General features: G+C 36.0%; 1 protein-coding gene across 2 annotated transcripts; it reads left to right on the forward strand.

Annotated features, from left to right (window-relative positions):
• The first annotated feature begins 331 nt into the window (after window positions 1-331).
• LOC120111355 (E3 ubiquitin-protein ligase RGLG3-like) lies at window positions 332-14,529 on the forward strand. Of its 2 annotated transcripts, XM_039128298.1 has the most exons (14): window positions 332-524; window positions 3,927-3,985; window positions 4,188-4,371; window positions 7,354-7,438; window positions 7,561-7,701; window positions 7,784-7,897; window positions 9,814-9,911; window positions 10,053-10,132; window positions 10,203-10,308; window positions 11,903-12,030; window positions 12,114-12,249; window positions 12,328-12,384; window positions 14,055-14,131; window positions 14,246-14,529. In XM_039128298.1, the coding sequence occupies exons 3-14, from the start codon at window positions 4,225-4,227 to the stop codon at window positions 14,271-14,273; spliced, it is 1,197 nt and encodes a 398-aa protein (XP_038984226.1). In that variant the 5' UTR covers window positions 332-524; window positions 3,927-3,985; window positions 4,188-4,224; the 3' UTR covers window positions 14,274-14,529. The 2 variants fall into 2 exon arrangements, with proteins under 2 accessions (XP_038984226.1, XP_038984227.1); XM_039128299.1 differs by lacking the exon at window positions 3,927-3,985.
• The last annotated feature ends 495 nt before the right edge of the window (window positions 14,530-15,024 follow it).

Genomic DNA, 15,024 nt, shown 5'->3' on the forward strand with positions numbered 1-15,024 from the left:
TTAAATAGGTCAAGCGGACTGAATTGAGTAGGTCATAGATTTTAAATAAGTTAAATAAATTTTAAATAAATTAAATAAGTTAGATTATGATCTGAATTAATTATTAAATAGAACAAAATATGTTAATTAAGTAGATATAGACAGATTGTACTATTTATAATTTAAATTTATTTAAGTCAAATTTAAATATATTTAAAAAATTGTTTTTGGGTTGGACTGGCGGATGGAGTCATTAGTGGTGGCTGTTGAGGCTTGCTTCTGACCGGAGGTCACCGGAACGTGACATAGAGACGAAGGAACAGGAGGCGCACGTAAGCCTCCGGGCCCAGTCGTGATGAAAAATCCTTCGTGCAGTTCGAGCAAGCTGGTGCGGACTCGAATCACGTTCGACGACTTGACGATCAAGAAAAGAGAGAGATATAGAGAAAGAGGAAGGATTTTAAATTTTAAGGGGACCAATATTCGTGTATGGAGTTTCAATCCTCCTCTCCGTCTGCTTCTTTTCGTCTTCCTTTGTCATCTAGGTATTTTTTTTTTCTTGATTCCAGGTTCTAATCTCTGCCTTTCTACTGATAAGATGGATTCATGAATGACTTTATGCGGTTATTGTAGCTGATTTTGTTATTCCTATTGTTGTTTACGCCAATGAAATATAGTATCTGTGATTTGTGTGGATGTGATTGTGTTGTAGTTTTTATCTTTTAATTAGCTTCTAATTTGTGAATTTATGTATATATCTAAAACTCTTTCCAAATTTGGGAAGAACTTGAGAGAGTCGTAGCCTCATATTAGAGCCTATGCTGCAATCAAGAACGTAAGTTTAAACTGAAGTGTGGAAACAATTCAGAGATTGATGTAAAGTCTTTGTCGAACTTTAAGGATGCATCCCTGGATCCATAACGCCAGTCTTGTATAGATGGTACAGAGCTTGATGGGTGAGGTTGAGGTTGAAGATTTTCGACTGCAGTGAGAATATGGGCACCATAGGTTCATAAAATGGAAAAACACTGATGGATTCAGTTACCAGCTGTGATATAATATTGAAGTGTGTGTAAGATGGCTAATTTCTGATGATTCCATTCTTTAAATTTTATACAATAGACTTGCTTGTTGGGGTGCACAGCGCAAGAAAAATATCAAACTGACTTTGCGATTGTGTGTGTGTGTGTGTGTGTTGGGCTTTTTTTTTTTTGAGGGGGGTCGGGGGAGGTGGTGGGGTGGTTGGGAATCGAGGTGAATGATCGGTTGAAGAAAATAGAGATGAATGACATTATACGGCCAAGGATATTGTAAAAACCTTCATAGTGGATTAAGGGAACACATAAGGATTCAATATTACAGTTGCTTGAAAACATATGAAACTAACTAGGTTCAATATAAGAGATCATTCCTTGTATGAAAAATATTGTTCTATGCCGAACCGGTACAGTACGGATAGCGTACCGACACTTGGTACACCAAAAAAGTTTTCTACCGTGCCGTACCGAAACTGTGCTAGTGTGGCACCAGTATGGGGTCTGGTACTGAGATGGAAAACTTTGGTTCTATGTATAAAATACAAAAAACTTTCTACAATTCCTCTGCAATTCATACTTTAGTTGTCTTTCATAATGACGCTACACACTTTAGAGAATGTCACTCCATATTCCAATATGGCTCCTATTGTTTTCTAGACTCAAAAAACATACGAGTGACTATATTTCTCCTAAGACTCATCAATTACTTTAAAGGAGAATTTTAGAACATTTAAAACTATGAATTATTTTTCAAAAATTGATCTTTAATGCACAAAAATTCTTCCCAGAGTCTGCAATATTTAAGAAAGCTTACATTTCCTCTACTTTTCAAGATAAACACCACTCACTTCTCAAATATTTGCTTTTGGTTATAGGACTTGAAGCATTAGCAGGGAATCTAAAAAAAAAACTGATTTTTAGTTTCTAGGAATTCTAAATGTTTAAAGATCTTGTTTAATGGCATGCATTTTCAATTTAGATGTCTGATTATTGTTTTTGCATTCGTAGAATTGGAAGACATTACTACCGAGAGGACATTAGCACCTCTCTCTCTTGTGCAAGCTAGAATTCAACACCTGCAATGAATGTCAAGCACATTATGTGGTAGGAGTCTTGCACCTGCACTTGGGGTAGGAAAAGAAAAGGGTTGCACTCTGCCATTGTGATACAAAATTTGTCAGGATCCTCTCTAGTTTGGGGCTGAATTGGATAAGTTTTGCAAGCATGGTCATCCATGTAATGCTCGACAATCGTGATTGTGTAGGCCTCACTGTGGTATATGCATTGCGCAGCCCTGTGTATTTCATGGGGCCCATTTAATCATAACCATTGCATGATACGTGAATGGGACTAGAAGATTGGACCTCTCCAGTGCAGCCCTGAACTGAGAGGATTCGAACTCACATGAAGGAGGAATACGAGAGGCACTTTTGAAAATGACCAAAAATAATTGGGATTCTTCTCCCTATATGGGTTTTGGGTTCCAAGGAAAACACCACCGAACAAAACACAATGAATAGATATCTCTTTTCTTTTCTATGCAATACCTGGGGAAAAAAGGAAAAAAAGTGAGGTTTCAGCCACCGACACTAAGTATGCTCTTCATGCGGAGTATCAGTCCATTACTAGTAGGGTATGGTTTGCGTGATACGGCACGGTACTGTCCAGTACAGTGAGCCATCATTTAAACTGACATCCTGAATGAGATGATGAAGCTGTGCTATCTGTCTTATTTGGTCATGCTCCAAGGTGCATCTAAATTGAAGATTCCATTCCCACCCTTCTGCCTCAATTTCTCTCAGTTTCATGATCTTGGTGTTTTGATTTTTTGTAATGTTAAAAGTTGAGGAAATTATACAGCCAAGGGTCTATTCCCAAACCAAGTATCCTTCCAAAAGCTGTTTCCTATCAATATAATAATTCACATGGATGATCTGAGAAAAAAATGGATCTCTGTTGAGAGAAAAGCCTTAACCACCATTTACAGAATAAGGTTTTGTTAAAATTCCTGAGGTTGATGATTACCAGCGACCCTTCTCCCTACTCCAACACCTTTGGGCCCAGCTAACGGGGCAAAAGCCTTAAACCCGTAACTTATCTAGCATGACATCAATTCCTTGAATAGAAAGCAGATTTTATCTTGTGATGCAAATCAATGAATGCCAGTTGATTCTGATAGCGGAAGTCATATCAATGGCAACTAGCAGCATACAATGTAGTCTGCCCTCCAACAGTAGTTGTTGAAAGAACACTTGACTGATGAAAATCTGTTTTGAGTTTAAAACCTAGAGAAAGAAAAATTTCATATTCCTTTCGATGAGCATTATGATGCTTCAGGAGTCATCATTTTGAATTTTAGATGAATGAGATCTGGGAAGAATACAAGAATATGTATACTGCTGAATACATTGTGACTACTACTAGTAGGATCACTATTGTCTACGATCCATATATGGATATCGGTTTTTATGCAACAAAACATTCTTTTGTAGCTTTTAGTGGAAGATATGACTTTAGTTGTCATAGGAGCCTGTTACAAGCTTTAGGGTATTTTTGATGTTATCTTTTATCTTTGACTCAGATTTTACGAAATAGATGGTCTTATTCCAATAGTCTAGATTTCTGGGGCCTTTTCTAAATAGTATCTAAGTAACATCACATGACTGTGAGGTAGGATTTTGACATTGCTTTCAGTATTAAACTTTAGGCTTTAGATGATTTTTCACATCATCGTTGTGGTTCAGGAGTCCTGTTCTTCCCTGTTCCCTCTATTCTTCATTCCTATCTTTTCTTTTCTATCTATTCTCTAAGATTTTTAAATCATCTTTTTTAACCATTCTGATTATTAAGAAAATCATCAAAATATAAAATGAAACTGGAATCACCTGACATTCACTTGTAATTTTGCAGGAATTATTTCTTGCAAGATAGTTTCTGGACAGGACTGGATTTTAAATTTATTTCTTCTGGTAAAAGCTTAGTTTTTTTATGTCTTCTCTCACAAATATTTTTGTAAATTTCAGTTTTATAATATAAGAATATACAACTTGTGGCTTCATCACTTTAATCATTTTGTTGTGTGTAAAGCATTAAGTGCATACAAGCTGATACTGATTAATTTGTACAAGAAAAGAATAGCTTACTGATTTTCTTCTGTTGATTTTGGTGCAGAGTTCATTGCTGATATTGCATAAAAAATTCCAGTAGAATGGGGAATGCAAAATCTAGTGGAGCTTCATCTGCTCGCAACTATCATCAACAAGTTCCTTTTCCTGTTGGAAGTTCCTTGAATTATGGAAACCATAATAAACGACAACCAACATTTATAGCTGATAATTTCAGCTCTCTTGATGAGGTGCTTAACTATGCTTGCACATATCTTTTTGAAAATGTTCTTTGAGTCTATTTCAGTTCACAATTTGAATCATTTAAAGCAAAAATTGAAGCTGCTATACTAAGTAGTATATGATAGTCACTTGGTTGTTTATTAATGGAAAACCACTATGTAAAGTCATTTATCAGTTTCTATATAATTTTTCTATTAACTCATCCACACAGAATAATGCTAATTTAATATTGCATCATCTGTTTCTCTTATTCACTGGTTATACTATGTAATATTTATTATGCTGTCTATTAAAAGGTTTCTAGTTTTTTCTAGTAGATATACCATTACAACCTATGCATATGCTATCTCTTACATATATTATTCAGTTTTAATACATTTAAAGGGAAAATTTTATAAAATCCCCTGTATTATTTGATAATATTAGGAATTGCATTAAATATTGAATAAATCAAGCCAGTCCATTAATTTGATTGTCATTTTTTGTTTCCAACCTTTAGCTAACCTATAGGCATATGAGGTAGCTTTGGTTCTGAAAAGTGTCTCCCTCCTCGAACTTTAAATCAAATTCCTGTTGCATAAGGAAAGGTCATTGCCTTTCTGGTTCTTAACCCCAACTTGCTTAATTGCTGGCATAGACTTTGCCTGGTCATCCAAGCTCTTAAGGAGTAGGTATACCTTTGATAGCATCTAGACATTTTTACCAGTAACATCAAGTTGAATACTAGATTTTTTAGATGTTTTTGTATTCTATATGTGTAATAATACAGGATCTGACCCACAAAGGTTAGCCAAAAGGTGCTATTTGGGTTCCTTGGCCCTGTATAAGTACCCAAGATGTACCCATTTTATAGCTAATGTGGGACTATATACATGCCCGCATGGATCCTCATATACTCTTCCTGTTTAAGCCCGAATATCTTCGCCGGTCTAAGGATCCAAATCCATTCAAATTCTGTCATAATTTATCAAATCTAATTACAAATACCACAATGAAGTCATGATCAACTTAAATGGGCCCATGCTAAGCGTTCCCTAGTCCACCTGAGCTATAGGATGGGTTCGCTCTGATACTTTTTGTAACGATTGAGGACCTCACCCAAAAAGGATAGCCAGGAGGTGTTATTTGGGTTTCTTGGCTCTGTATAAATACCCAAGATTTACTCAATGAATAGCCGATATGGAACTATACATACATAGGTCCTCACAATATGTTCATCTGGATTTTGTAGATGATAGTGTCCTCTCATGTCATTATTGTATTTGCTCCATTTCTGACTTATGGTTGGGGATGTGCCCATGAGGGTAAAATATCTTGTACCAAATGATGTAGAGGAAGAGTATCCTTAAACATGAGAGTACTAAAATTGCAAATGTGATGTTGGGCTTGAGGGCTTTAGCCATGCTATTCGGGTGGTCATTAGAGCTTGAATGGAGATGCCACAATCATCATGGATGTACTTTTACGAACTCAAATTTCATGAACTCAAATGTCAAACCTGCTGCTCTGCTTGAGTAGCTCCCAGAGGCTTAAAATCTAGTATGAAATAAAAAAATAATAGGTATAGTGAAAATTTCACAATGTGATACAAGCTTATCAGATCAACATTGCTCAAAAGCTTGAGCATGTATCTATCTCTAATAATAACAATTTTTTGCTTGACAAAAGGAAAATAAAAGGGATACTGAGACTATAACATTCACATTTGAGTCATACTTCTTTTTCCATACTAGATGACCAATATCTTCTGATTAACTATACTTGTAAATTTAAAATTTACACAAATTTATATTGTAAAAGGCAAAAGAATAATTTGCTCCTTGCTCACCATGCAGCTGCATCCCGAGTTTCTATTGTAAATCAAAGGATATTGTATTTATGTAAAGTAGATCAAAATCTAAGATGATAAGCTTTCAATGAGCACAGTGAGCTCTCAATCAGAATTAAACAAGACTAATGGCGGGTTGTTCCTTAAAACTTCTTGGCTTCCTGTCATAGGCAAGAGATTGGATTACACAGGCATAGGTGAGGATGAAGGACATTGGTCTATATAGTTTTCTGTTATGCAATTATATACTTGATAAAAAAGGAGACTATTGTATACTATTATTTTTTTCCTCTTGATGTAGTTGGAGAGCATAATTAAAAGGAATTTTTAGTTAACGGACAAGAGCAGGAAGATGGATATTCCAGAAAAGTTTGGTTCAGCTGGATGATTTAAAGCTTTAGAACTTCCATAAAACTGAAGACAAAAGTTGATAATTGAATTTATAATGGATACTCTTGATTCCTTTGCCATTGCTGAAGTTTTTCTAATTTGACTGACCAAAAGCTTGGTAAGGTAGATGATTTAAATTATAGACACAAAAACCAAAACAAATTGTTCTATTATAGCTTAATATAATATAAGAATGGCCAAGGAAATTTACCAGAAGCATTGTGTTCAGGTCCATATTTGCTCCATTGAGTATGTAGTACATATTATATGGTTTGTTTTAGACACATGATGAGTTATGCCATAGACATCAGGTTAGAATTCAAAATAGCTTTTCAAATTTTCAACTACAGACTCTTCTAATATAAATTAAACTTCACTAAAACATGTCTAAGGAATTCTTTGGAACACATAGTCATATCTTACAAAATTATTTCTTCATAATGATATTAATTAACCATGAGATTATTTTCCTTTTTTGAATGATTGTCCAAATGAATTTGTTTCTTTTTCGGATCCAACAAGGTAGATATCTCCATCCTTGTTTTGCAGGAAGTCCAATGTCCTCATATGTCAGATGCACATTGCACGACCTTTAGAAAAGCATTAGAAGATTTAAAATTGATATATTTATTTGCAAATATCTATAAATTTAAGTCAAATGGCTGTCAAATTTTTCATCCAATAATATCGAAGCTTTTAATGGTTTGCACCCAACATTCATTATTGTAAGTTTGTCTGTTAGAAATTGACAGGCTTTAAAAAAATTTTCTAGGTTATTACTGCACTTAGAGATGCTGGCCTTGAGTCATCGAATTTAATCCTTGGCATCGATTTCACAAAAAGCAATGAATGGACAGGTGATGTTACATCTCTAAACACTGAAAATTTGATCCATTATACTTCCTTAACAGCTTAAGTTAAATTGGATGCAATATTCTCTAGATTGTAGAGTGAAAGAAATACTATTCCTTAATTGTAGGAAGACATTCGTTTAATAAGAGATCGCTTCATGCTATTGGTGACACACCGAACCCATATGAGCAAGCAATATCTATAATCGGGCGTACGCTGTCCCCTTTTGACGAGGACAACTTGATACCATGTTTCGGGTTTGGTGATGGTTAGTGCTTTCTTTCTTCTTCTTCAGATGTGCATATATCTGGTCTTTTCTGTTACTCATCTATTTTCCTTTTCTTTTATAGCATCTACACGTGATGAATATGTCTTCAGCTTTTTTTCCAACCACCGTCCTTGCCATGGTTTTGAGGAGGCTCTTTCACGCTATAGAGAGATTGTTCCACGTCTGACCTTATCAGGTCCTTACTATTCATTTCTTTCTTTTTTGAATGAAAGTTCTGTTATTTTCCTATAAATTATTTTTTTAAGGACTTATAATAAGTGCATGAACTTTTAAAAGTTGATAAACAGTTTATTTGATTTGCTCATTTAATGCAATAATCATTTAGATGGTTGGTTTATTTACTATACATATACTTATAATTTCCTTATGAAGTTGATAATTTCAGTTCCAACATTCCTATAAATCCACTCCATTAATATGAAGCTGGCGTACACAATATATATATTAACATCCTAAATATTGTATCTATTGAATTTTTCATCTCAGTGGTTTTCCAACTCTCAATATAGTGTTGTAAATGAGCCAAAGCTCAAGTGAGACAGGCCTAGCTCAAGCTCAGCTCGTTTCTGACAAAGCCAAGCTCCAGCTAGCTCATTTAATTTCAAGCCAAACTCAAACTGTTCATTGACAGCTCTTTCAAGAGATGTAGTGAGAACTTGAGATCTCTCAAGGCTTTCATCTATATATTTTGAGCTAATGATTCTAGTCAAGATATGTTGAACCGGCCCGTACCGGCCGGTTCACCCTGTACCGAACCGGTCCAGTCTCTGATCAATCCGATTCAACCTTAAAAAATGGTTCTGGCCTCTATGAGGCCGGACCAGCAGTACCGGGCCGAAACTGGCCGGTACTAGATGCGTACCGGTGCAAACCGGTCTCGAACCAGTCGATTCGCACCGGTTCTACCCAACACGCCCGCGCACGCTGCGTTCTACGGACCGGTTCGGCACCGGTCCGAATCGGTCCCAAACCGGTCCGGTAGGCGACCGGTACGCCTACTGGTATTGGTTCAGCGTACCTTGATTCTAGTTGTATTTAATATTATAGTTGAAATTCAATTTGTTGTATATAAAGTATATTTATTTTTTATAAACAAATGTAAAAAATAAATTTCTATACAAAAAATATCATAACTATGTAATATATGATATTTATATATTCATAATTAGAGCTTAACGGAGACAAGCTTGAGCAAGCTAAACCTAGCTCAGGCTTGGATCTTTGCTAATCAAGTGAGCCAAACTCGACCAGAATTTTGAGCTGGAGACCAGCTGGCTCATAAACTGCTTGCTTGTTTGACAGTCCTAGTTCTTAAAGAAACTCATGCATCATTAGCCTTTAAAAGTCAACTAGATGCATGTGTTCATGGAGAACCCTTCATAGAGGACATGTTTGCGTTGCCCTCTAACATTCCTATCTTACTAACAATTTTTGATGAGTTTGATTTTACTAATGACATTGAGTGTTTCAGAAGCTAAAATTGGCTGCAGGTTTTTCTGAAAAGAGCAAGTTTCAACTGATCAAGAAACTGTTTCTTCAATAAAGTAGTAATTCCTTGATATATTGGATATTTATTAGAGGAATTAAAGGAATCAAATTTTTCTAAGTCTAGAACTAGCTGTCATAGTAGAAAACCTACCAAGATAAAGAATGGAGTTAATGTAAAACATGAGTTTGGTGACTTGATTTAGTTTATTAGAGAAGATTCTGATGTAGCACCAGTTAATTATTTCTTGGTAAATAGTTGATATTCTGAAAGTTTGATGAGATAGTGCTAATCTAATTTCAAGATTATCATAGTTTGATGAGATTGTGCTAATATAAGTTCAAGATTATCATACTTATCTACACTACAAGGCTTTGACAATTAATCCCACATCCCTGAATTTCTTACTCTTTTGAACCAATGCCCCTGATGTTTCTATCACATAATGCATAGCAATATGCAATGTACTATCTGGCAATGCATGGTTGAAATGGAAGATATCCACTTTGGCTTGTAGAATTGTGGACCAGATCAACTTAATTGATTTTATCAATGAAATGTACTAAATACTGCAATACTCCATTGTATCTTTACCTGATGTACAGGTCCAACCTCATTTGCACCACTTATTCTTGCGTCAATTGATATCGTAGAGAGGAGTCATGGGCAATATCATGTCCTTGTGATTGTAGCTGACGGTCAAGTAAGAACATTTGTTGATTCATATGGTGTTATTGAGACTTCTGGTCTTAGCGTTTTCTGCTTTATTACCAATGAGGAATTTAGCAGAAAATTTGGGTGCTCTTGCCTACCTTTCACTCAAAAAAGATTAAAAAAAATGCAGGTTACCAGGAATCCAGGCTTACCTCGTGGAAGACTCAGTCCACAAGAACAGGCAACTATAGATGCTATTGTTGAAGCTAGGTAAAACATTGAAATTGGTTCTTGTATGACCTATTTTTGCTGCAATGCTCTGAACATTTTTATCTTTCAGTTATTATCCTCTTTCAATTGTTATGGTTGGCGTGGGTGATGGACCATGGGATGCAATGAAGCAGTTTGATGATTATGTACCTCAACGGTCATTTGATAACTTTCAGGTAATTGAAATACTAGTTTCTGAAAAAGGTAATTTTAATACTAAGAGTTTACTATCTGATGAGAAAAAAACTAAGATTTTACTTTCAGTACCCTAGTAGCTAATGAAAATAGCTCTTCATTGATTATACTGAGCACTATATGTATAGGCTAAATTTAACGATAATTAAGAGCCTACTCTTGCCAGTGAAAAGCAAGAACACCACCAGTGTTGTTGAAAAGGTTGAGTTCTAAAAAAGTAGTTTACTGCATTTTATTTTAATCTATTAAATCAACTGACCTGCCTCAAGTTTTTTTTTTTTTTTTTCCCAAAAGCAATATGATGGTAATTTGCCACCACCCAAAATAAAATCTGGGACCTCTCCTATGGAGAGCTGGGTGCCAACCAGCTGAGATGAGACTTGCTGGTCTGGTACTTAGATATTGTGTTCATTTTTCTAATGCATTTTCATCTAGTTTTAGGGTATTGATTCCAAAAATGTCCCAAGGTCTTCTCATCATCTTTGTGGAGACCTAAAATTTGAAATCCAATCATCTATTCTTGTTCTTTGCTGTTAGACCAAATCTTCACGCATTCCTTTCCCCAGATCAATGGAGCATTTCTGAACTCTTACTTGTTAGTTGTAATCAATAACCAATTGAAATGAAACAGGATTTTGGTTCACCAAATTTAACTAGACCATAGAGTTATTGTTCACATTAAGTGAAGGGAAACCAATTTTGTGGTCAGATCATCGAAAGGGGACTACCACTTCTGCTTCTTCCACAGAAATTCTGTTGGGTAGATTCAAGGCATGCAATCATGTTTCTGCTCTGATACTCAAAGAATTGTTGGGTGTTGAAGGTCTAAAAGAAACAGGAAGACCACCAAGGAAGGGTCATGCTACTTTTGTTAAATAGTCTTTCTGACTACATCAACATGATGTTGCAATCCCCCTGCTTGCTATCCTGGGAAGTCACCTGCACTAGCAAAACTGCTGGTTGAAGGCCAATATCTGTTCCAGCTTGTCAGGAATAAGAACATCTTAAAAAGTGTTAATACTATAAATCCCTATCTATGTTGTCATTTTATGTGTTAATGAGGGATGGTTCTGACATTCTGAACCCTTCTTGTCGGTATATTGGGAACATTGGCCAAGTGATCGACTACCACCACCAGGAAAGGCAATAATTATTACATTGGACTGATCAAAAATGCAACTTCTTTCTTTGTTACCCCTTGATACCTCAACCTTTTTCCTTCCCTTAGTACCTGGTGCTCTTTAAAGCTGAAGATTGGAAACAATTTTGAAATGATGGGAAATCTTACTAGCATAACCATAATCACCTGGCCTTATCCCATTATAGGGCTGGCTTTACAGATTCTGGGATCTTACTACTCGTTGCAATTCAGTATTTGTTAACAAAATACGTAATTTCTTGGGGCAGACTTTTTACTAATTCTCTTATAAATCTATAGAAAGTGTTTTCCCCTGCACTCTTACAAGTCTTGTACATGATGAGTTTAGTCTCCTATCCAAGTCTTTCTTCACAATATGCGTAATGGTGCAAAATTGCTCTATCATGCATTCTGATCAGAATTTTGTGCTCATCTAGTTTGTAAACTTTACAAAGATTATGTCCGAGAACATGGCAATGTCGAAGAAGGAGGCAGCATTTGCGCTTGCTGCACTCATGGAAATTCCCCTTCAATATAGAGCCACACAAGGCCTTAGGCCGATGGAGTAAGTCTGCTGCAACTTTCTATCTTGATGTTTTTGTCTTGCTATGAAATAAATCACTGATTTAGGATTCTGAAACTAAACAGAAATTATGAAAAACGAGTTGGTAGGAGAAAGCCTCTTCCTCCTCCATGCGAAATAATGGAACATGATAATGCAGCAATTTCACACAGACATATGAAAAACGTGCAGTCAACTGATTACAATGTTCCAGCAGAGCAGGTATGTTTTAGTTTATCATGCAGCATTTTAGTGTATTCAAAAGTTACATATATCTGAGAAATTTTATTGATTTTCAAGGTATGCCCTATTTGCCTGACAAATCGAAAGGATCTGGCATTCAGCTGCGGTCATATGGTAAGCATTTCTCTGACCAACATAAAAGGATGATTTTGTTATAGAGCAAGGTTTGGAATAGTATACATAGTGGCATGGTATGTACCATGATACACCCCTTATCTAGTCATGGTTTGCAGATATGGGGTGTGCAGTACATACTGTTGTACAGGGAGATATGTACTGCAGCACCACTTTTGGAACCATCTTACACAGTAGGCTCTCATCTGTAGTGCATAGTGGAATAATCACCATTAAATATGACATTACTCAACAAAAAGTCGAGGCTTCATATGCTGGATCATTTGTTGAGAAAATGTTCAAAAGCAAACTTGCTTTTCTGGAATCAGTGGAACTTTGTTTACAGGTATAAATTGTATTAGCCATATATTTTCAAACTTCACCTTGGTTTTTCCTTTTTCTCCAAAGGCTTATTTTCTTTTGTATATTTATTAAATAAGAACTTTGAATATGATGGCAACATTGTGCACCTTAAAAATAATGAAATTGTTGCCAAAACCGTCCACCTGTTCAGAATTTTGCTTGCAGTAGCCGCATTTAACCTAATGACAGGTCAAAATTGCACTTAAAGATGTGTTTTCTCAATGAATTGTTTCCTTTTCCATAATTCACAGAATAACCAGGATGTTGATGCAAAATAAATCTAAACCATTTTATTGGGTTTACATATTCTGGTGCAAAATAAATTATATATAGACAAGTATAGTGTGTATATGTGTGTGTGTGTGTGTGTGTGTGTGTGTATAGGCAAAATAAAAAGAATCATCATTTAAAGAGAAATAGTAAATACTTTGTTTTCAATTATGGCATGTCTTGCCCCTTGATTAGCAATCAAACTTTTAACAATATTTGATAATTATGAATAGAAGTAGCATGATGATTTTTCAAAAAATGGTATGTAAATTCTTTTATTTGTCTTATCATGCATTTCACTTCTTCGCTGTACTCTTTTCCCTGACCTAGATTTACTTCGGTTGAGGTTCATTATTCAGTCATTTATTTCAACAAGTGATTAGCTTTTGCCTTACTGATCGAAACATAAAATTAGGACAAGGCAGCAGTTTGGTTGGCTAAGACCTGTGCCTTCCTTGGGGGAATGTGGGGTTCAAAATACAAAGCCATTAAAGGAAAAGGAGAACAAAAATGGGTCAAGAAGTAGTTGACCTAAACTCCTACCCCTTACAATTTGACCAAGCCATGCCCTATCCTTAAAATTTTGCTTGAATGGCAAGCAAGTCAAAAATAGGACTCACTAGAATTAAGCTGTTTGAACTCTTACTTGCAAGGTTAGCCGAACCGGTACTGAAACATGTGCCGATTAGCTGCTGGTTCGGTACAGGGTGAACCGGGCGGTTCACCTCCAGTTGAACAGACCAATTTCAAGCCTTTAAAGAAGTTTTTGTGGGGGGGAGGGATTGAACTGGTTTAAACCAGTGTGAACCGAGTAGTTTGCGCCGTTTTGCTCCGAACTGTCGACGGTTTAGAGTGGTTCCCAATATTTTCTAAAAAACTCAGCTGAATTGATTCAGTTCCATTTTTGTTTAGTTCGGTACGGGGTGAATCGAATGGTTCAGCCTGGTTCAGCATATCTTGCTTATTTGTTAAGCATGGACCACCTGTGATAAAGAAGACTATCTTACTGAATATGTGCTCGTCCTTTTCATGTTTAGACTTGCAGGATATGTGGTGCAACAATATCAGCATGCCCTTTGTGCCGGGCGCCCATAACCACTCGCTTGAATCTCAGGTCCTCTTAAACAATCCTGTTCAGTCAATGGTATTGGATTACTGGCAATAGCTCTTAAGTCATATTACTTGATTAACCTGCATAATTGTATGATACAATTGGACCCTACCACAGCAATGAAAACAGTTGGAGGCCAATATGACAATCCAATTGCTCTCAGTGGAGCACCGATCAAATATGCCAGAGATAGACCTCGCTGCTGTTAACTTTAGTCGCAATTGTTTGTCATGTAAGTAATGTGTTGCTATGTGATGCTTTTGGCTTGCCAAGGGAAAAAGTTGTAGGGGATTTACATCTGCCCCTGTAAGTGGGAATTGATGAGGATGTGCAAACACTGAAAGAAAATATGGCTTTAACACTAATAAATGTGTTTCGTCATCTTGGAATTTATTATTGTATCAACGAGCTTCTTAAGGTTGCACATATACCGGATAGTAAGTGGGAAGGAAATATTCTTCATTTCTTCTTTCTTGGAAGCAAAATTAGGTCTCTTTCAGCAATGATGAATGACTCACATTTAAAGATGTGGTCACTCCTGTTTCTATAGCACAATCCCCTACTTTGACCTCTGCATTCATGCTTGAATGGGTGAAAGAATAGTCTTTTTTTTTTCGTAGTTACATTTTTGGCAAAAAGGCTACTCCATTTCTTTATTGCAAGAATGTTCATATTTTTTTTGGTTTTGTTGAAATAGTCGTTCTGTTCTTTCTAGATTGAAATATCTCTTGCCACATCATCTCAGAATATGGCTTGAAAAGAGAGGAAATGAGATAATAATATATGGTGTATGTGAAATAGGATATAGAAAAAATAACTCGAGACAAGGGAGGAAGAGAGGGAATTTATCATTATCCTCCTTGGTCGCCATCCATCATTGCTGACCATTGGTCATG

Source organism: Phoenix dactylifera, chromosome 7, assembly GCF_009389715.1.
Source record: "Phoenix dactylifera cultivar Barhee BC4 chromosome 7, palm_55x_up_171113_PBpolish2nd_filt_p, whole genome shotgun sequence".
NCBI classification, from domain to species: Eukaryota; Viridiplantae; Streptophyta; class Magnoliopsida; order Arecales; family Arecaceae; genus Phoenix; species Phoenix dactylifera.